This window comes from Prunus persica, chromosome G2 (assembly GCF_000346465.2).
Source record: "Prunus persica cultivar Lovell chromosome G2, Prunus_persica_NCBIv2, whole genome shotgun sequence".
Classification (NCBI taxonomy): Eukaryota; Viridiplantae; Streptophyta; class Magnoliopsida; order Rosales; family Rosaceae; genus Prunus; species Prunus persica.
In genome coordinates, this window is record NC_034010.1 from 24,485,862 (window position 1) to 24,505,103 (window position 19,242).

Below are 19,242 nucleotides of genomic sequence, written 5' to 3' on the forward strand. Positions count from 1 at the left end.
TACCTTTTGGTTGAAAACGGGAAAGAATTTGATTTTAAGGTATTAATTAACAAAGTAATTACTTCTAACAATAATGAATTTGTATATTACATTGTTTGTTTCTTTTTTAGTTTTACCATTCAATTACTTGTATTCATGATCAAATTAATAGCACTATATTATCATTCCTAATTAAGAAGACGCCTATGTGTCCCCAAAAAAAAAAAAAAAAATCAGAACGTTGGCTTTCTCTCTCTCTCTCTCTCTCTCTCTCTCCATTTCCCATGTCTTTGTTTGTTGCATTGATCAAATCCACACAAGTTCCGATCTTTTGGACTACAGGGGTTCAAGAGATTTGTGGTCACTCACCATTGGATGTAAATTTAACGGTTCACTCACTCTTGCACTCCTTTTAAGAAATTTTTTTGAACTGTTGGATGTTACAATCTCTTGAACCCCTGTAGTCCAAAAGATCGGGGCTGCCACACAATATTATATATCATGACATATAGGTAGTATATTAAAAAATAAGTAATGCTACACTTACCACATTTTTATCCCACATTTCTATACCACATGCTATGTCAAGTATATCATCTCATATTTACCTAGTAATACATTATAATTTCACATTTACCTAATAATTAGGTAGATAATCTCATATTTACCTAGTAATTAGTTACGTTAGAAAGTTGTACCTATATATCAGGTACTTATTGTTTAAGAAACCGTCATAAATAGTTCTATTTTTTTAATTGTTTTTTCTCAAATTTTTTATTTGTTGTTATGCTTTAACACCACCAATATCAATTTAAACATATTATGTTTTTAATATGTGAGTGTTTACTTGATGCATAGGTACATAATTTTATATGGGTGATTGTCTAATTAATGGTATAATTTGTAGGTCTGAACTTTCATTGATTAAATTATATTTCATCCATATTAGGTTAATATTATCAAAAACTTAATTCAAATTTTAATTTTTAAAATTCAATTACAAGGAAATAATGCATTAAATTGGATTTTAAACGTGTTTTCCTTATTTACAAGGGTAAAATCAACACAACAAAAAAAGCAATAAAAATTAAAGGACCTACATCTAAAACAAGAAAGACGTGGACTACACCTAACATCAGCTTATCGTTTTGGACCTAAATCTAAGTATCTTTTTTTTCTTCTGATGTATTCATGACACAATAGATAAAGAGGGCTCGGCCAGCAAGCAAGGTGTGTAGTTGAATTGCCCTAACTAGAATATGCTTTAGATTTTTTTTGTTTGTTGGTGTGCTATTAATTTATAGAATTATTTACACTAACACCCCCTGAGGTTTTAGGTGTTTTCTCAATACCACTAAGGTTTAAAAAATTACACGAACTCCCCTTGGGGTTTTAAATTGTTTTCACAAAACCCATTTTCATTGCTTTTTCGTCTAAAGATTTATGATTTTATAGAATAAATATTTCTTCAAATGACAAAGTTACCCTTTGAGATTAGATTGCACATACTCATTGAGGCTAACTTTGTGATTTGTATAAATTTTTTTTGTAATGAAAGCAACAATTCTTGGACGAACAATCAACAAAAAGGAGTTTTATAAAAACAATTAAAACATTTGGGGGTATTTATGTAATTTCAAAATTCTGAGGGAGTTTTATGAAAGACTTAAAAACCTCATGGTTGATAAACAACTAGAGGAAGAGTGGAGAGGATGATGTTTTCCCGGTTCTCATTATCAAATGGCACAAAAAAGATTAATAAGGGTTAAGAAAGAAACTTTGTCATTTTTTATCTTCGTATAAGATTTTCATGGTGCTTTTTTTTGTGTCTAATTTCTAGGTGCTATATTCTACCAAAACAATGTGATGGGCCTTTGCCAGACTAGCTATGATTTGTTTTGAATGTATGATGGGATATAATTCTATGATTTATAGCATTCGTTTTGTCATTATTGTTCCTTCCTAAGTTTACTTGGTAGAGATTTGAATTTCGTATTTGGTTCTAGGAACCTAAATACGCACGCTTTAAATGGATGAATTTCGTATTGTTTATAAGATAATATTAGTTATCATACTTAAATCTATAGTTTGGACAGTGAGTCTATCTCCTTGCATCTAAGTTCAAATTCCCTTTTTATAGACTAGAGTGATTTACAGTAATTTAGATTATTACTTGTATTTAATAATAAAATATAATAAAGAAAAACCTTTATCTTGGGCAAAAGAGTCAAAACATCTAATTGGAACAATTAATTAGCATAAGATTTTTTTGTTCTATATGATTGGGTTAGCCGACAGCCACAGAGCAGCCCAGTGGATGATTGGGCCGATTTGGTATGTTGCTTGGAATCACCTCTCGAGCTAGGCCCTCTCTTTTCGTGGACTCATTTGATTGAACTCTTTTTTTTGGGTAGAAAACTCAATTCATGGATTAACCCAACCTCAGTCCTCTCCTCTTGTGACGTCCACCACTTGGGTATATTGGATTTCAGTTCACCACTTGTTTATGGTCTTATTATTGTAGACGACACTTTTAGAAGATAGAGTTGATAACTCTACACGAATTGTCCTCAAGAGTCAAGACATCAACCAGAATATGTAAAGTTAAAAACCTACGTTTTAGCATTGAAACATGACAAAAGGTTTTTCTAGACGTAGTTTGTCCTCTTTCCAACAAATAATGTTATCGTAAAGAGGTTGTATTTATCATCCACCCGAAATTTTAAGTTCGATTCCTCTTTTAAGTATCACTTGTATCAAAAAACAACACAAAACTTTATTTTTCTTTTTCGGTACATAAAACACCAACTTTATTTCAAGTTAAGGAGATTGTTGGTAGTAGATAGCGTTACTATTTGTTGAAATAAAAACAATAAAATAATTGATCGGAACTTGTAGGCAAAATAAAATGCAATAGCCAGCTGGCGGTGGCCAAATATATGCATTCACCAACTCTTCCACGGTGTTCTGCTTGTGTCCATCGGCTTCTTCGCCTACCTCTCTGAACGAGCGAGCGCAGTTTGGTTTATGAAATGGAAGGTGAAAGTTTTGCTTCTTGCTGTGAAATTTTCATCTAGTATCCATTGTCATAACTTTCCCATTTCATAAATATATCTTCTTTTTTAAAGCTCTTCTTTGCTCTGTGGCTTTGCTTTACGACAGTGACGATTTTGATTCAGGATCAATTCACTTCTTTCTGGATGTATGTAATTAGACAATATAAAGTTGGGTCCTTTGGGAATTAAGTTGCCAATTGATAGTTTGAAGTTCAATCCTAGCAGCTAGATTATTGAACATAAACCGGGTGATTGGTTTTTTATTTTTTATTTTATTATAAATTTGTATCTGAAGTTGGTTTCGATTATTGCTTAATGAGTAGAATTAGAATATTGATAAAAGAAAACAAAAGTAGGCATTCAATGGTTATTTTAAGTTGTGAACTGTGTTTGGCTGACAGTGGCATGAGGTGCGGTCTATATATTCTGCTCAGATGATACACTATTTCATTCTGCTATTAGCTTGATATGTGCTTTGTTGTTGTGCAATTTTCGATCAAGTAATTATCGCATTGTATGCCACTACTTCGATAACTGTTAGACATGATACATATTAAGTTTATGACAATTCATGTAAACTTCAAAGAAGATGATGGCAATTCAAACTCTCCTATTCCAAATGTTAGTGCTCCTATACTGTGATTCAGAATACCAAATATTGTGCAGTTCATCATCTTGATAAAGAACTAATTTTAATGAAATTTGGAGATGGGTTTCAAGGCTCAAAGAAACCTTTAATGCGTTATTTGTCTATAATTTATGTGGTAGTCATATGCTAGACCCTAAATTTGCATCAAAGGATTGGAGATTGCTGTCTTATAGTCTGAAATGATGAATGACAAACAGCTATTTACACTCGCGGGGAAAAATGCAAGAGAAATAACATAATAAACTACCTTGATTAATATTATGACCGTGAAAACTGATAAAATTGTAAAACTTCTATGCAGCAATGTCAGGGCAGATTGTTGAAAATGTTTCTGTGTCACAGTGCTACCAACTAAGTAGGAAGTTCGACACCCATTATCAAAGGGACAACTATGCCCCTTTTATGCGCAACATACTTCCCTTCCAGCGAGGGAAGTTAGCATGGACTGCCATTCCTTCCATGCAATTGCGCAACTTCGCAAAATACCAGAGCAGTTTTGTAAACCGAAGAACTGTTCACTGCAACGGTCTGTTCTAGACTCTCATTATCAAGGTTGATATCAGATGCAAAATTAGTGTTCTAGACTTCCTTAGAGTACTTACTCTTGTATTTTATCCTCATCATAAAAAAAAAAATCATTTCTTTGGCATTGGGGGCATTTTTATTTAGTTGTTTTGACAGCCCAGGTTGCAAGTGAAATTTTTATTTTTGGATCTCTTACCAACTTTCCCATTATGATTCTATAATTGTTACCTTTTAGATTATTAAATTCATTTGGGATTTTCTTTGCAGCTGCTCCATCTACCGCTGCGGTGCCAAATCTTGACAAAGTTGATTTTCTGAAGCTTCAAAATGGAAGGTGACAACTGATGCCACCTACAGTGTTCTTCCAATTACAAAATTTCTAACTTTTTGGGCGCATCACAGATTTAATAATTATTGATCTGATGTATATTTCTTTGTGCACTGATGTTCTCATACACAGCGATATTCGAGGTGTTGCTGTTGCTGGTGTTGAAGGAGAACCACTCAATCTGACTGAACCTGTTTCAGAAGCAATAGCGGCTGGTTTTGCTGCATGGCTATTGGAAAAGAAGAAAGCTGATGGCTCACGACGTTTGAGCATTTCTGTTGGCCATGATTCTCGAATATCTGCGAAAAAGTTAGAGGTATGTCCTAAATTTGACATTATATTGGAGTTTGGCTTATGTTTTATATTTCTAGTATTTAAGTTTTTGGACTTATAAGTTAAATATGCTTTATGTGTTACACACTTTCTTGAGTATATGTTTTACCAAGTGTCTTTTCAGTGCTTCATTTGGATAAGATTTTAGCAATAAATTTGTAAACTTAAACATGACAACTATTGTTCAAATTGGAAAAACAAAGAAAAAATAGATGTTGGGAACTTGAAATTGCAGGTTCATTAGAAGAGGACTCATATGAAAGTAAAAATATCTTGTTTGTTATGTTCATCAAGCATAGTTGTCCTGTTTAGGTCAAAATGAGTGTACTGCTTAGATTTTTTGGATTAGTAACCTGTCTCATATTTAGTTTCTGATAACTTTCGGTGTTGTACGAAATTTAACAGAATTAAACTTTTGGAATATACTGGCCTCTATGTGTTAAAGATGATGCATTGAAAAGTTCCACACTAAATAATTCAAAAACATATCTGGAAATTCTTACTGAGAACTACTTTTATTTAAGCATTGACAATTTGGGTCAATTTGATAAATTATTTTCCAGGATGCAATTTCACGAGGAATTGCTGGTGCCGGTCTGGATGTTGTTCAATATGGGTAGGTGATGAATTTCTATGATTTTATTTTGTTGATAAACTCTTTTGCATCTGCAAAGGTAATGACTATTTGGATTGGAAGTCATGTTGCATGAAGATGGCCTATGTATGACCAGTTAAGTGTTGATTGCTCCGGATATTGATCAAAACTGTTTTTCATTATGTAGACTGGCATCCACACCAGCAATGTTTAATAGCACAGTAACTGAAGATGATGCTTTCTTATGTCCTGTCGATGGATCTATTATGATAACAGGTACGGTACACATGTTCATGTGCAAACTATGTGATATCATGCCACTTAGAGTTCTGGTCTTATTGTTTCTCCATAATGAGATATCGCAGGAGCAAGTTCTGGCATACTTTTGGAGATTATATTTTTTATTTTCTATAAGTTTGGCTTCCCCTGATGTAGAGTCTAATATATTGTATTGTTTCAACAGCAAGTCATTTGCCTTACAACAGGAATGGGTTCAAATTTTTCACAAATGCTGGAGGGCTCGGGAAAGCTGACATTAAAAACATCTTAGAGCGTGCTGCAGATATATATAATAAATTTACAGCAGAAGGGTTGACGAGTTCAAAAGGAAAAGCAGTTGCATCCGTAAAGAGAGTTGATTACATGAATGTATATACATCTGATCTTGTAAAGGCAGTTCGCAAAGCTGCAGGAAATATAGGTACCAAGTCTATGAAATCGTGATTTTGGTAGAATTATTTTGCAGATGATCACTTCATCCCTAACATGAAGTGTGATGTTGGTTATACTTGACTTGTTTGTTCAGTATCCAACACCCTTAGCTCCTGCATCTATAGAAATTTTGTTACTATTAATATTTTATTAGGATTCTTCCATTTAATTTTCTGTGATCACCACTTTCATTGCCCTTTCATTTAAAAGACTGTCCTTTCAATTGTTTTGTGCTGTTATATAATCTCAGAGAAGCCACTGGAAGGGTTCCATATTGTAGTTGATGCAGGGAATGGAGCAGGAGGATTTTTTGCTGTAAGTTTTCTTATTTTGGATATTGTTTTTTTACTTCATGGCTGTAACACTCTACTGATAGCCATTTATACAGCTACCATGGTAAAAGGGAGCTAACTCTCTATCAAGTTGATCAAGTTTATTATTTCAATGATATCAGGCAAAAGTGCTTGAACCTCTTGGGGCAGTCACTTCTGGTAGTCAGTTCTTGGAGCCAGATGGTAATATTGATTATTGAACGGTGGGATATTTATGTTGTTTATTCAGGGATCGGATTTTTTTTTTAAAATTTTAAAGTTTGTTCTTGGTTCAGGTATGTTCCCAAATCATATTCCAAACCCAGAGGACAAAACTGCAATGAAAGCTATCACCCAAGCAGTCCTTGATAACAAGGCTGATTTGGGGATCATATTTGATACAGACGTCGATAGGTAAGTTTCTACTGACCCATAAAACATTTTTACTCTATTGGTTGCCTCTTTCTGATAAGTGTTCTTTTAGATCCGCTGCTGTGGATTCAACCGGCCTTGAGTTCAATCGTAATCGTCTCATTGCCTTAATGTCTGCCATTGTTCTTGAGGAAGTAAGATTTGTCTTCTTATTTTCATCAAGGCTCTTGTATTTCAATATGACATTTTATCTATTTCCTCTATTGATGACTATTTTTTGTTTTTTTTCCTAGCATCCTGGAACAACTATTGTTACAGATAGTGTGACTTCAGATGGTCTTACCACATTTATTGAGAAGAAACTTGGTATGATGAAAACTGTAAATGGTATACTTCTCTTGTTGTATTGAATGACTGATAATTAGCAATTTCTTGTAGGGGGGAAGCACCATCGTTTCAAAAGAGGCTACAAGAATGTCATTGATGAAGCTATTCGTTTGGTGAGAAAGACTGTCTAGTTATCTTGTTCACACCATTTATGATTTATAAAAACGAATAAGGAATAGAAGAAGACCTTGCATCCAACCCCTAGACATGTTCTTTCAAATATTCATTTTTTATTTTGTTTCTGTTCCTTTTGATCTTTGCATAGTGTTTTCCTTATGCATATTGTTTTCTTTATTCTAAACGTGCATGTAAAATAAACTGTTATATCCCACCTTTCATTCTAGTGAGCATTGTGTTAATAATTCTTGTCTTATTGTGTATTCTTTTTTGCTTTTCAACTGAAGTAGATATTGATTACAGAACTCCGTCGGTGAGGAATCTCATCTGGCTATTGAGACTAGTGGCCATGGAGCTCTCAAGGAAAACCATTGGCTTGATGATGGTGCATACCTCATGGTAGGCAATTAATGTAACACTATAGTAGGGCCTCCTTTACATGTTGGATTGATTGACATACAATCCCGTGATCTATGAAATTTGCACATAAATCTTTGTCTTTCTGGTGGGATTTGTTGCTACTGCTCCTGCTGTTTGAATTTACCCTCTATGGCATTATGTGCAGGTCAAAATTTTAAATAAAATTGCTTCAGCCCGAGCTTCAGGGCAGACTGGTGGCAGCAAAGTTTTGACTGGTCTTTTAGAAGGTCTTCAGGAACCAGCTTTTTCAGTGGAATTGAGATTAAAGATTAATCAAAGTCATCAAGATCTTAAAGGAGGGTATGCTACTAAATATGAGACTCTTTTAAGAGTTTGTTCTGTGCGTCTATGTGCATGGGTATTTGCTTTGTAATTGCTGATAAATTGATGCTTCTAGATCTTTCCGAGACTATGGAGAAGCAGTTTTGAAACATTTGGAGAACTATATTGACTCAGATCCAAAGCTTCAAAAAGCACCTGTTAACTATGAAGGGGTAAGTTTCTTAATGGTTAACGTTGACTTTATTGCGTCCGTTTCCATTTTGGTTAGTACTTGGTATATTTCACTCATGCTCCCCCAACTTACTCTGGGAAACAGGTCCGAGTTTCCGGCTATGGTGGGTGGTTTCTTCTTAGACTCTCACTTCATGATCCTGTACTTCCCCTCAACATAGAGGTAGGCATAACTCATCACTTGCAATCATTTCTAAATGTACTGCAACTAATACAATTTTTACACTGCAGGCACCAAGCAACAATGACGCTGTGTTACTTGGAAATGTTGTGCGTGCTGCTTTGAAGGAGTTCTCAGCTTTGGATACATCTGCTTTAGACAAATTTGTCCAGGCATCGTAAACCTTAGGTATATTCAAGTTGGAAATCCTTCGGCATCTTCATAGCCCGAGATGTACTTCCTTTTGTTCGGGCGTTCTGCAACTTTGGCATTGGTTGTTACTTGTTAGGCACCACAGGATCTTGAAGACATTTGTCCACGAATGGTACTAGAACCCAATGTACAAAAATTGAGTTTACCTTTGAGGTTTTGAGTTATAAACACTTAAATAAAGTGGAATTCTAAGTGGCATCTAGTGAGATTTTCTATCTGCTTGTCCATGCTAATAAGTTGCAATTTTGATTTGGTTTCAATACGAGCCTTGAGACATTACTCTATGTTTAGTGATCATGGCCTCTTTTTCCTTCATTCTCTACTTTTCAGATTTTGAGTTGATGTAGTACAGCCCTAGGTGTTAGATTAAGCACTCAAACATTCGAACATAGAAGAATATAAGAGATCGAGGAGACGAAAATATAGATCGAAAGATGAAAGAAAGTGCAGAACAGTAGAACAAGAAGAATATTGGAGGTTGAGGAGATGAAAATATAGATCGAAGGGATTAAAGAAAGGACCGAAATCAGAGAACCGAGAAGAACAAAAATCACATAGTTTTAAGAGAAGGTTTACTCAATATCAAAATCTGAATTTTAAAGAACTACACGGGGTTATTTATGGCAAACTAAAATCTAGATATAATATGATAAAAATTCCTTGCTTAAACAGAAATCCTAACCCAAATAAAATAGGAAACTTAAAACTAGAAATCTGGAAATCTGGAAAACTAGAAATCCTACTAGAATTGGGAAAACTAGAGAATTTAGGAAACTAACAAATATATTAGGAAACTAATAAATTTTGGTCCTATGCATCCTGCATCATGAGTACTAGAAATCTCTTTTTAGTACCATGGTTGTCCTTGGTTTTGGTTTGAAATCTCGTCCCCTGTTGCCGAGGGTTGAAGAAAACTAATTATTTTTTATTATAAGAAAAACTGCAATTATGTGGCCATCGTTAGGAAGATCATTTGGTGCATATAAAACCAGTCTTGTAACAGATGATTTTGGAGGGTGGTAGAAGTACACCTTCACAACATATGAAGAATGGGGGCAGGGGTGCCCATACCTGCCCCACCAAATATCATCTTCCTGAACTTGTTGCCAGGGCTTTACAAATTAGCGTTGATCCAACAAAAAATAGTCATTGACAGAGTGCAATGCCACTAGACTTTTAGCCATACCCTTTTGCTTACATAATTTATGTACAACCTATGCTCAAACATCCTATTTCTTTTTTGTTTTTCCCTTCGGCGTGTCTTTCTTGTCTGTCTTATTAGTCTTCGCATGTTCCTAAAATAGTCTAAGTAGCAGCCTTGGTGTTGAGAAGCTTCATCATGAAGTTGAACCTAACATCCGGAGCGGTCTTCGGCTGGGGCCAGTTTGCTCCTTCAGGCACCTTAATGCTTCTGAAACCCTGGCCTTTGTACAGCTTTATAGCCCCAGGATTGTTTAAGTCACAGTGCAACGCAATGGCACGGCAATCCCAGCTCCTGGCTTGAGCTTCTGCCTTTGCTATTAGCCTCTTAGCTATACCTCTTCGTCGAAATCTCTCCCGGACAGCAACATTTGATACGTATGCAACTCCAGTCCTGCAATTAAAACATCCATACATTTGTGTAAATAAGAATATATGCTAGATGAACCTGATTTCAGAAATATATATTGACCTCAAATGAAACTTGCCATACTTTATAATGAACATTTAAAGTCAACCAGTAAAGGGGTTGTTTTCAACTAAAATTGAACTCTCATATGTTACAACTGAATAACATGCTTAGCTCTCTCTTTTATTTTTGAGGCCGATGGTTGTTCTAGGCAATTGGGTTTAGCCACCCCATTATCACTTCCATTGTATCAGATGAATCAGAGAGTTCTTCCCACTCTCAGCAACTAGCTTTCTGACAGTCTGGATGTATAACTCAATACGTATGCACACACAAGAAAAGAATATTTGAGCTGCAGCAGCTGATGCACTGAAGTGAACCGGACACAGCCATACATAAATGGATATGGAAGGAAACAAGGTGGGGGTGAGGTAGAGCTTGGCTTGCCATCCCATCCTGATACCTTTTCTTATTTCTCTCTAATATTCTCAACGCATCCTCAATGCATAATATAAGTCCACATCAAACTATCTTATTAGTACACATAACATTACAATATAGCATAAGCACCATAAATCAAAAGGAAAAGCAAAATGGAAGACTAAGCATAAAAATATTCATATATTTATATTTATAAGACTACTCTAGGCTCCAGTGAATATTTAGGAGTAGAGCCTCTGTTTGACAGTAAGTAACATCCATAAAACGGGCAAGCTGAAGATCCTGGGTTTGAACCTCAGTAATGGGAGGGGACTAGTACTGGAGGTAAAAAGAAGTATGGAGAACCAAATAATTCCAATGCAAGGACTTGACTTCGTCCAGCTGACAAAAGCTATCTGTGGTTCCAGACTAATCAGTGAAGAACACAACAGATGAATAATCTAACCAAAAGTTGAAGATCTTGTTCTTTCCGTTTTTAACTAATAATTGTTTGATATTACAGGTCGGAAAGTTATTTCACATAATAAGATGATAAACATCTGGTGTTCTACATGAAGTTACACAAGGTCAAGAAAAATGTATTTTCATCAGCTTCATCCAAAATTTAACTGTACTTGTAAACTAGATGGCTGCACGAGCTTTAAAAAGAAAACCTCTTGAAAGTGCAATGAACTCACCTTCTTTGCCGGAGAGGTCCTTTTCTAGGAAGAAAATCAGCAACAGTATCCACTGTCAATATCCCAGCCACATACCTCCTATTGAGACTGAACTTCCCATCAAAACCACCAATCTTGAAATCTTCACTTCCAAAGAGAAAAGTCTCATCAATAGAGTTGCCAATGACAGCAACGAGACAAGTCCTTTTGCAACCATTTGGCAAAGAAAATCCGGCTAGCATCGCTACCAGCCGGTCAATCCGCAGAACAAAATCTAAAGGAAAAGAATATTCAGGGAAGAAAGAGCTGCAGTGAGTCTCAGCCACCTCCCAACAGTCCTCTAACCTGGCCTCCCGGACAACAATCTCGGGAGACACTGTTGGAAATAAATCAGCCACTTGACTGGCTCTGCATACTCCTACAAGCAAAAACAAGAATTATCGAAATGGGATTTCTATACCCAAGTTCCAATTTGAGTATATAATGGACAATCATTCAGCTCCACTATTTCTTACTATAAAAAGATCTTTTTTTTTTCCCCTGCTCTAGACCTCTGTAAAATTGCCAAAAGAAATCAGAAAAAACCAAAAGGAAAATGAAATCCAATCCTGATGATCATTCATATGTACATGCGTCTGCAACCCAACAGAGAAGTCAACACAACTAAAATTGACAAAAAACCCAAAACTGCCAACAATAGTTCACATAAACCAACATACTCTTACATAGAAATCGAAGTATATATGTAACAAAAGACAGAAACTTGGGTGTACCCACCAGATTTGGAGAAGGAAAGAAAAGAGAAATCATCATCCTCAGTGGAGGTGGAGGTGGAGGCAGGAACCCTAGAAGAAGTAGAAGTAGAAGTAAGAGGAAGTGGGTTTGGTCTCTTGAGGTTGAGACTGTTGAGAAAGGTGGTTTTGGAGGAGCTGTTTATGGAGGATGGGGATACTGATATTCCCAACGGTATGGTCCGCATTTCTTGGACTCTGTGTTTTGTGTCTCTCTCCCTATCAGGAATCGCAGATTCTTTCTTTTTGGGTGTTTGTTTCAGTTATGAGACTTCTGAGGGGCACCACTGTGTTGTTGACGCCAAAATTAACCAAGTTACCTAACCTTCACTCCACACGTGTGCTGTGTGGGAATTGAATCTCTGCTTCTTTCATTTCACTTCGGTTAAAAGTTAAAACCCATGTTTTTTTTTACTTCGTTTTGTTAAACGGATAAAATCCATGTTCTGTGGTGTAAGTTTAAGCCTGTAAATGGTGAAGATATTGTTGTGTCATAAGAATGTTTGTAGGTTTCACATGCAAATCTTGGATGCGTACAGGTAATGTCTGTACTCAGACAAAAAAAACAGGTAATGTCTGTACGGAAACCAAAGGTTTTAATAGCATTTGGATGATTGTGTATTTGGAGCGTCATGGAATTCACCATCTCTTTGCCACCAACTATATTAAAAACCCATACCATTCAATAAATAAATAAACTTGTGTGGCTGTTTATACATAATTCATTTTCTTTACTTGAATCTGAAAGTTCCTGTGTAATTGGAAGTAAAAGTTGTAAGTTACATTCCTGGGGTATGAGATTCAACGGACCTAAAAGTTAACAGGAAGGTTACTTAAAAATGCAAAGGTGTGGGGGGACGTGGACTTGCCGAACTGTGAACACCAAGGAGGAAGCTTAGAAAGAACTCTGTCAACTTTAGGAGTTACTATGTCCATATCAGTTCTTAACTTTAGAAGGGGAGTGCCCTCCTCTCTCTTCCCTTCCACCTTGTGATCCAACCGAGTAGAGTTTTTCATCCAGAAGAGTGTCAGATCGAACCTCGTCGGTGCATTCTTTCCCCCGGAAAACTGCATAATGTGCCACCCATCTACACTGCTCATGTCACCAACCAAAACCAATTCCTCTGAGCTTCCTGCATCTGCGGTTATAAAAACTTGAGAGAGCTAAAACAAGAGGGAAGTGTAAAACTAAGTGGTACAAAACTGAACTCCTCAGATTAGCACTCCATTACAAACACGAGTATCAAAATTGTGAGATAAAATAATGTACCTTTGAATGTGAAATCTTCTATTTCATCAGCATTGATAGCAAGAGTCCATCGTGTTGAACCTTTTGTATCAATTAAAACTCGTGTTATTCTTTCATCACCATGAGTATCACTATCAACGTGCATTGTGGGAACATCTGATTCACTCCACCCATTGTCAGTGTCATCAAAGGTCCAGCAACTGTATTTGACTGAAAATGTTACCAGATCAACAACTTTATCTCTACCGCATCTGAAACCTTCATTGATTTGCTCAACCTCCTTTGTCAATTTCCCAGGAGTAGAAGAAAACAGAGACACATAGGATCTAGGATCTTGTTTTTCATCGAAGCTTCTTGTCATATCTACAACATGAACAACCTGAGAACAATAAAGTATTTATAAATGAATGGTTGCACAGACATAAACTCACATACCCAGGGTAATCGCTGGAAGGCTCCAACACCCTAAAATATGTTGTGTAATCAAACCAGCAGTATCGACCTCATTTTTCAATTTAGGAGCTATTTAATGACAATCAAAACCACTAAAATTGTCTTCACTGAAAACAACCAAAATCACTAAAACTGTGTTCATTGAAAAGTATATTGCCTTACCCGACAACTGTGTTAGTTTTCTGTTATTAAAACCCATTGTGAAAAGTTTATTTGCATTGGTCATGCATTTTTCGTTTTCTACAAACTCTGACGATGAAAGCCTCAGCTCAATATATTTTAATCTATGAATCTTAATTTCTTTTAAAAAGAGACAGAGACTTTGTTAGAACGGAGTCATATCCAATTAACAGGACGAACAAAATAATCCCAACTAGACTTTTTCATTAACATCATGAGTTACACAGAGGAAAACAGCTTTATGAGCTAGGTAGTAACAGAAACATACATTTACAGCTCTGGATGTGTCTTTGGTAAATGGTGGAATGATACCCAATGATACAACAGCAAGTGAGAGGCCAAACAGCAAGCAAGTTGAAAGCACAATCGATTTCTTGGCACCTAGAGAGAAATTGCGACGAATACTAGTTAATTTAAATATAAAACAAGGCGGTGAATTTATCTCCTCAAAAGTAATTCAATATATATGGCACTATACACTTGACTCGAGAGCTCAACTAAACTGTAAAAACCCAACATATTTAATTCAATATATTGCACCATCCACTTGAGAGTTCAACTACAATGTAAAAGGAGATAAACAGAAACCTGGAAGATGAATATATGAAAGGAGATAGACCAAAGTTAGGCACATGACAGCAGCAACATAAGTGGCAACTATAACATTCCCCAGCCAGTCAGGAGTGCCACCGGGGTTCCTGTAAGCAAATACAAGGAAGGTACATAGTTACTTTTCCAAATGTATGGAGAACTAAGCAAAAACACTTCAATTTTCAAAGTTGGTATGGAGAGATCACACTGAGGAAAAACAAAAACTGAGGATGTCATCTGGCTGAATGTGCAAAAACCTACAAAGAATTGCTTACACAAACAGACCATGGAATTCCATCATACACAAGGTATCCGATGACACCATGAGTTGTTGCTCGGCAGGCTTTCATAAAAACCATTGTTTCATTTCCAAATATATCTCAAGTGGCATGGACTGTAAAATTGTCCAAAAATACTTCTCACAAACATGACTTCGAATAAATCCACTTCTTAAGAGTTATATCATGCTTGTGGATTACTAGAGAATCACAAAATTTACCTGTCAAGTCGAACCACAGTCCCAATTATTGTTCCAGCCAGGCGAATAAATCCGCCAGCAGAAATTAATATTGGTACAGCTAATCCTATCAGCAGGGTTGCAAGTTTGAGTGGCTTGGGAAATCGAGCTGGAGTCAGAGTCGCTTCAAGAAAGCCATCTGAATAGTAGTGTACAAAATTAGTTGAAAGCAAATCCTAAACTAACAAACATGCTTCTCGTCAAACGCATGGTTAAATCGAATATGGGTCAAGCTAAGATGGCAGTAAATATAAACTCACAAGCGAATGCTGGTGGAACCAACCAAAAAAGAGCCAAATAAGACGATCCAATTTTGTAATAGGTTCCCAAAATGAGGAGAATGAGCCACTGAAGAGATCCAGATTTATAGAGCCATCTTTCAGCCTCTGATTTAATCAAATCAGCTTGAATAACAGGTGAGATCTGTTTCTTCTTGGTGTATACATTTGACAAATGCGTGTGCAGAATAAGATAACCCAAATATTGACCAGTTAATGCCCCAAGAAGAGCAGGAGCGGCAAATAACCCGACTACCAGCCATGGGTTCGCAACATATGGCACTGGTGAAGAAGATATTAGGGGTATAATGAAAGCAGCAAGAACAGAGAAACTCAATGCGAATATCCACATAAGGATAACACTAAAACATGACAAGGCCAATGAAATTGCAGCAGGATAACCACCCATAAGCAATGATGTAGTCCATATTAGAAGTGATTGAGCTATCACTGACTTATGAAGCATATTTGCAAAGTGTTGACGATAGACGACCATATATGTCCCCTGGGATTTCCACAAGCAAGGGTTAGAATCACATTGCAAACTTGAACTATTAAGGTCTCAGGAGGCCGCATGATTAAAACCAAAACCATCTAAGCAAAGAAACAAAGAAAAAGAAAGTAAGGAAAATACCAAAATGTCAAAATATACAGCAGTGCTCTGGCCCTTATTATCCTCTTCTACCATTGTATTGACTTTTGGAAGATGAGAGGATGCAGCAATCTTAAGCAGAAAAGCAAGCATATTTTCTCCAAGATGTTGAAGAGATCCTAATTTAAGAAGCTCTAATTTGTCATTCTGCAAGATAAGAAAAATATAGAGAGTAAACAATGAATTCAACTTGGAAAACCAACTTAAGTCCCAGTGCCTTTCCCCATTGGCAGGTTGTTAGTTGGTGTCCATTTTTGCAAGCAATACTCTTGGTTAACATTAATAATTAAATAGATGGAACCTTAAAGCCATTCCCGTCTTCAAAAGCATATAAAGCTACGTGTAGGACAGTGGGCTAAGCACTAACTAACGTACTAATTCCTTACTGTAAATCTCACACCGCTAATGAGAATAGACTTGGGATCTGCTTTTTAAAATATGAAATGCAAAAAGAACTTTTCCAGATATTCCAAAAAAAAGGGGCAAAAGGGAAGATAAATATAACCTTTGTATGGTATACTGCAGTATTATCAGCATAAGCGAAGTCAAGCCCTGAAAGACCAGCAACCTCTCTGTATACTTGGAAATCTGTTGCAGATTTTATGGCTCCAGAAGAAAATATATCCTGCAGCACCGAGATTTGAGTATTTTTCCCAAGTACATACACATAAAAACTATATCAAAAATATCAAAAAAAATAATTACAAACCTGTGCTATAATTTGGCCAGATGGGTATTTTGCTACTGCGGCAAAAGTCTCGATAGGCCAAGGATCAGGACCAGCCTATCAAATGAAGGAATATTCATAAGGGAAAAATTAAGCTTAAACACATTTTGATATGTAGACTCACTTCAAAAGAATAAGAAGAGATAGATTTAAAGTAAAAAGATCACATCAGTCATTTACAATACTTCTTTGAAAGTAGACTACGCTATAAACTCCTAGTAATAGGACAACCACAAGTGAACGATCTGATCAATTTCATAACATGATGCAGAAGCACTTTGAAATTTACACTGCATGACAAATGTTAGACGCAGCCTAACACGGTTATAGGTAATTGTGTTTAAATTGCCAATACCAAGGCACTTGCTGACATCGAAATTGGAAAACAAGTTTAAGTTACAAGTCCTTTCTATTAGGTTCTCAGATATATGGACGGCACAAATCAACAAAAGAACCCAACTTTGACACGGTGATAATATAATTTTATATGTATAATGTCATGAAACTAGAAAAAATAGCAATTTCATCATGTCCTACAGTTTGTGGAACTAGAAAAATCTGACACCTTAACACGCCCCACCTGACACAGTTTCTATGGAGGTCATTTACCTAGAATATACAGTATCAAGCACATAAATCATGTCTCATAGGACATGTAAAATTGCAACAATAAGTGAATTCTCATTACAAACCTTACCTGAAATATGCCAGACTTCCCTCCAATACCCATGGCCTCCAAATCAATAGCCAGACGAATCGATTTACTCCATGGATGCTGCACCAATAAAGTCAGAAAGAAATGTGTAAGAGATAAGTTTTAAAAAATACAATTTTCCAGAACAGACGGAGATACAACATATTTACACAGAGTAAAACTGCTTACTGAAAATATATATATATATGCTTACTGAACTTTATAATTTAGATCTTCTGTATCTTAGAAACTGATGCATGAACTAAACAACTTTTTCACTGTGTGCTTGTCTGTTTCTGTGTTTCTTAGAATACAAGTAGATAATCAATTTTAATCATTCAAAGAGAGATTTAAGTCTCGCAAATGACTAAATTTCAAAATCAAACAACATTAGGCATCTTACACTAGAAAATGGAATAGAATGATTGTATAACCTCATCATATAAAGTATTTGGCTATAGCATAGAACAACCCCGCTCGGCTGCTGAAGCTGTGAGAGAGAGAGAGAGCGAGAGAGAGGGAGAGAGAGTCCATATTTACCTGAGTTATAAAGCTATGAGCACCATTTAGACCCTCCTCCTCCCCAGTATTAAACAAAAATATAACAGCATGCTTAAATCCATGAGCCCACTGGGAAATTCCACGAGCAAGTTCCAACATGACAGCTACACAAGAACTGCAATCTCCAGCCCCTCCCCTGAAACGTGTATGGTAATTTCCTCCGAGTGTCAAATAAAGACTCTAAGACTTGTTATTGTGGGAGCTTAAAGGGTATGCCATCAAATTCAGCTAGTGAAAGTACGCTCAAAGGCCATGACTTGAACCTAAAACTTACAACCTATATTGACTTGAAAATCCAACAAACCATGTAGTTCTTATTCACACAATTTGCCAACATGGTATTTCAGCTAGCAACAAAGTTCATCACTTTGATACGGAAAAACCAAAAAAGCAATGTAATTTGAGATTCAATAAGATGAAGAAAGCATACGTTGAGAAGACAGTGTCAATGTGAGAAGATACCAGAATGGCATTATCTACTGCTTCCGGTGCATACTTTGGCAAAATTCTTATAATTATGTGATTTAGATCCGAATAAACAAGTGTTCTGCCCTTAAACAAGCCACCAGCCATACGATTTGCTCCTGATTTGGCAGTGAACGAGTCCACTTCGACATCAACCTCCCAGTGAGCAGTTTTCTTGATCTTCTCAGCTTCTGCCAAAACATACTGTGGTGAAAACCCATGTTAAACCCAAGATTGATTTTTTTCACAACAATTCAATAATTATGGGATTCATGAGGCAATAAGAACTAAGAACCTGGAGAGCTAGATGAAGAGCATCAGAGCCAACAGAGTGAGGACCCAATTGGGTCAAGGCCTTGACGTGTTCCAGTGCAGAAAACTCAGAAAAGCCTCTCTTTCCTGCCTGCTCAGCTGTCAGAGGCGCAGGCAGGCTCTCGAACTGGTAATGAAAAACACTCCAAGAGCCGTAGGCGATGGCCAAGAACAAGGTGAGCCAAACAAAGGGTGATCTCTGAGGCCTCTGTGCAACCCATGAAGGGGCAATTGGTTCTTCACTCACTTCTGGTTTGGTGGTCGCTGCTGACGTGCTCTGGGGCCTCCGTCGCATTGTGAACTCTCGTCCAAATATCTAGAATTTTTGTGATTGAAACTTTTGAATGCGTTCTATGCTCTACTCGGTACTCTGTATAAATCTAAAAGTCAGCTATCC

The 19,242-nt window shown here is 36.4% G+C and overlaps 3 protein-coding genes across 7 annotated transcripts; 1 reads left to right on the top strand and 2 right to left on the bottom strand.

Annotated features, from left to right (window-relative positions):
* Positions 2,752-8,953, top strand: LOC18787356 (phosphomannomutase/phosphoglucomutase). 4 transcript variants are annotated; one of them, XM_007220481.2, is made up of 18 exons: positions 2,752-3,018; positions 3,986-4,210; positions 4,477-4,543; positions 4,670-4,853; positions 5,434-5,486; positions 5,653-5,741; positions 5,929-6,165; positions 6,427-6,491; positions 6,631-6,691; positions 6,784-6,901; positions 6,972-7,053; positions 7,153-7,225; positions 7,298-7,359; positions 7,667-7,762; positions 7,929-8,083; positions 8,181-8,277; positions 8,382-8,459; positions 8,528-8,953. In XM_007220481.2, the coding sequence occupies exons 1-18, from the start codon at positions 3,012-3,014 to the stop codon at positions 8,636-8,638; spliced, it is 1,860 nt and encodes a 619-aa protein (XP_007220543.1). In that variant the 5' UTR covers positions 2,752-3,011; the 3' UTR covers positions 8,639-8,953. The 4 variants fall into 4 exon arrangements, with proteins under 4 accessions (XP_007220543.1, XP_020413622.1, XP_020413620.1 ...); XM_020558031.1 differs by lacking the exon at positions 2,752-3,018 and adding an exon at positions 3,087-3,181; XM_020558033.1 differs by lacking the exon at positions 3,986-4,210 and having other exon boundaries at positions 2,754-3,018.
* On the bottom strand, positions 9,630-12,461 carry LOC18787084. The gene is made up of 3 exons (XM_007218693.2): positions 12,153-12,461; positions 11,397-11,793; positions 9,630-10,263 (listed from the first exon to the last, which is right to left on the bottom strand). Exons 1-3 carry the CDS (start codon positions 12,352-12,354, stop codon positions 9,975-9,977), a joined length of 888 nt encoding a protein of 295 aa, XP_007218755.1. The 5' UTR covers positions 12,355-12,461; the 3' UTR covers positions 9,630-9,974.
* On the bottom strand, positions 12,828-19,236 carry LOC18785316 (endoplasmic reticulum metallopeptidase 1). 2 transcript variants are annotated; one of them, XM_007220204.2, is made up of 13 exons: positions 18,829-19,236; positions 18,499-18,737; positions 18,048-18,204; positions 17,511-17,588; positions 16,796-16,870; positions 16,592-16,711; positions 16,069-16,233; positions 15,417-15,939; positions 15,139-15,295; positions 14,637-14,746; positions 14,317-14,429; positions 13,437-13,794; positions 12,828-13,305 (listed from the first exon to the last, which is right to left on the bottom strand). In XM_007220204.2, the coding sequence occupies exons 1-13, from the start codon at positions 19,138-19,140 to the stop codon at positions 12,977-12,979; spliced, it is 2,736 nt and encodes a 911-aa protein (XP_007220266.1). In that variant the 5' UTR covers positions 19,141-19,236; the 3' UTR covers positions 12,828-12,976. The 2 variants fall into 2 exon arrangements, with proteins under 2 accessions (XP_007220266.1, XP_020412412.1); XM_020556823.1 differs by having other exon boundaries at positions 18,499-18,724; positions 18,829-18,924.

What these genes read in the sequence shown, in the direction of transcription:
- LOC18787356 (XM_007220481.2), top strand. An exon ending in TCAGTTCTTGGAGCCAGATG is followed by an intron (nt 6,692 to 6,783) that starts GTAATATTGATT and finishes TTCTTGGTTCAG; the next exon opens with GTATGTTCCCAAATCATATT. An exon ending in ATTTATTGAGAAGAAACTTG is followed by an intron (nt 7,226 to 7,297) that starts GTATGATGAAAA and finishes AATTTCTTGTAG; the next exon opens with GGGGGAAGCACCATCGTTTC.
- LOC18787084 (XM_007218693.2), bottom strand. Translation starts at nt 12,354, where the DNA reads ATGCGGACCATACCGTTGGGAATATCAGTATCCCCATCCTCCATAAAC. An exon ending in TCTTTCCTTCTCCAAATCTG is followed by an intron (nt 11,794 to 12,152) that starts GTGGGTACACCC and finishes TTTTGCTTGTAG; the next exon opens with GAGTATGCAGAGCCAGTCAA. An exon ending in GGACCTCTCCGGCAAAGAAG is followed by an intron (nt 10,264 to 11,396) that starts GTGAGTTCATTG and finishes TTTTAATTGCAG; the next exon opens with GACTGGAGTTGCATACGTAT.
- LOC18785316 (XM_007220204.2), bottom strand. Translation starts at nt 19,140, where the DNA reads ATGCGACGGAGGCCCCAGAGCACGTCAGCAGCGACCACCAAACCAGAA. An exon ending in CTGTATATTTTGACATTTTG is followed by an intron (nt 15,940 to 16,068) that starts GTATTTTCCTTA and finishes TGGAAATCCCAG; the next exon opens with GGGACATATATGGTCGTCTA. An exon ending in GGTTCCACCAGCATTCGCTT is followed by an intron (nt 15,296 to 15,416) that starts GTGAGTTTATAT and finishes ACTACTATTCAG; the next exon opens with ATGGCTTTCTTGAAGCGACT.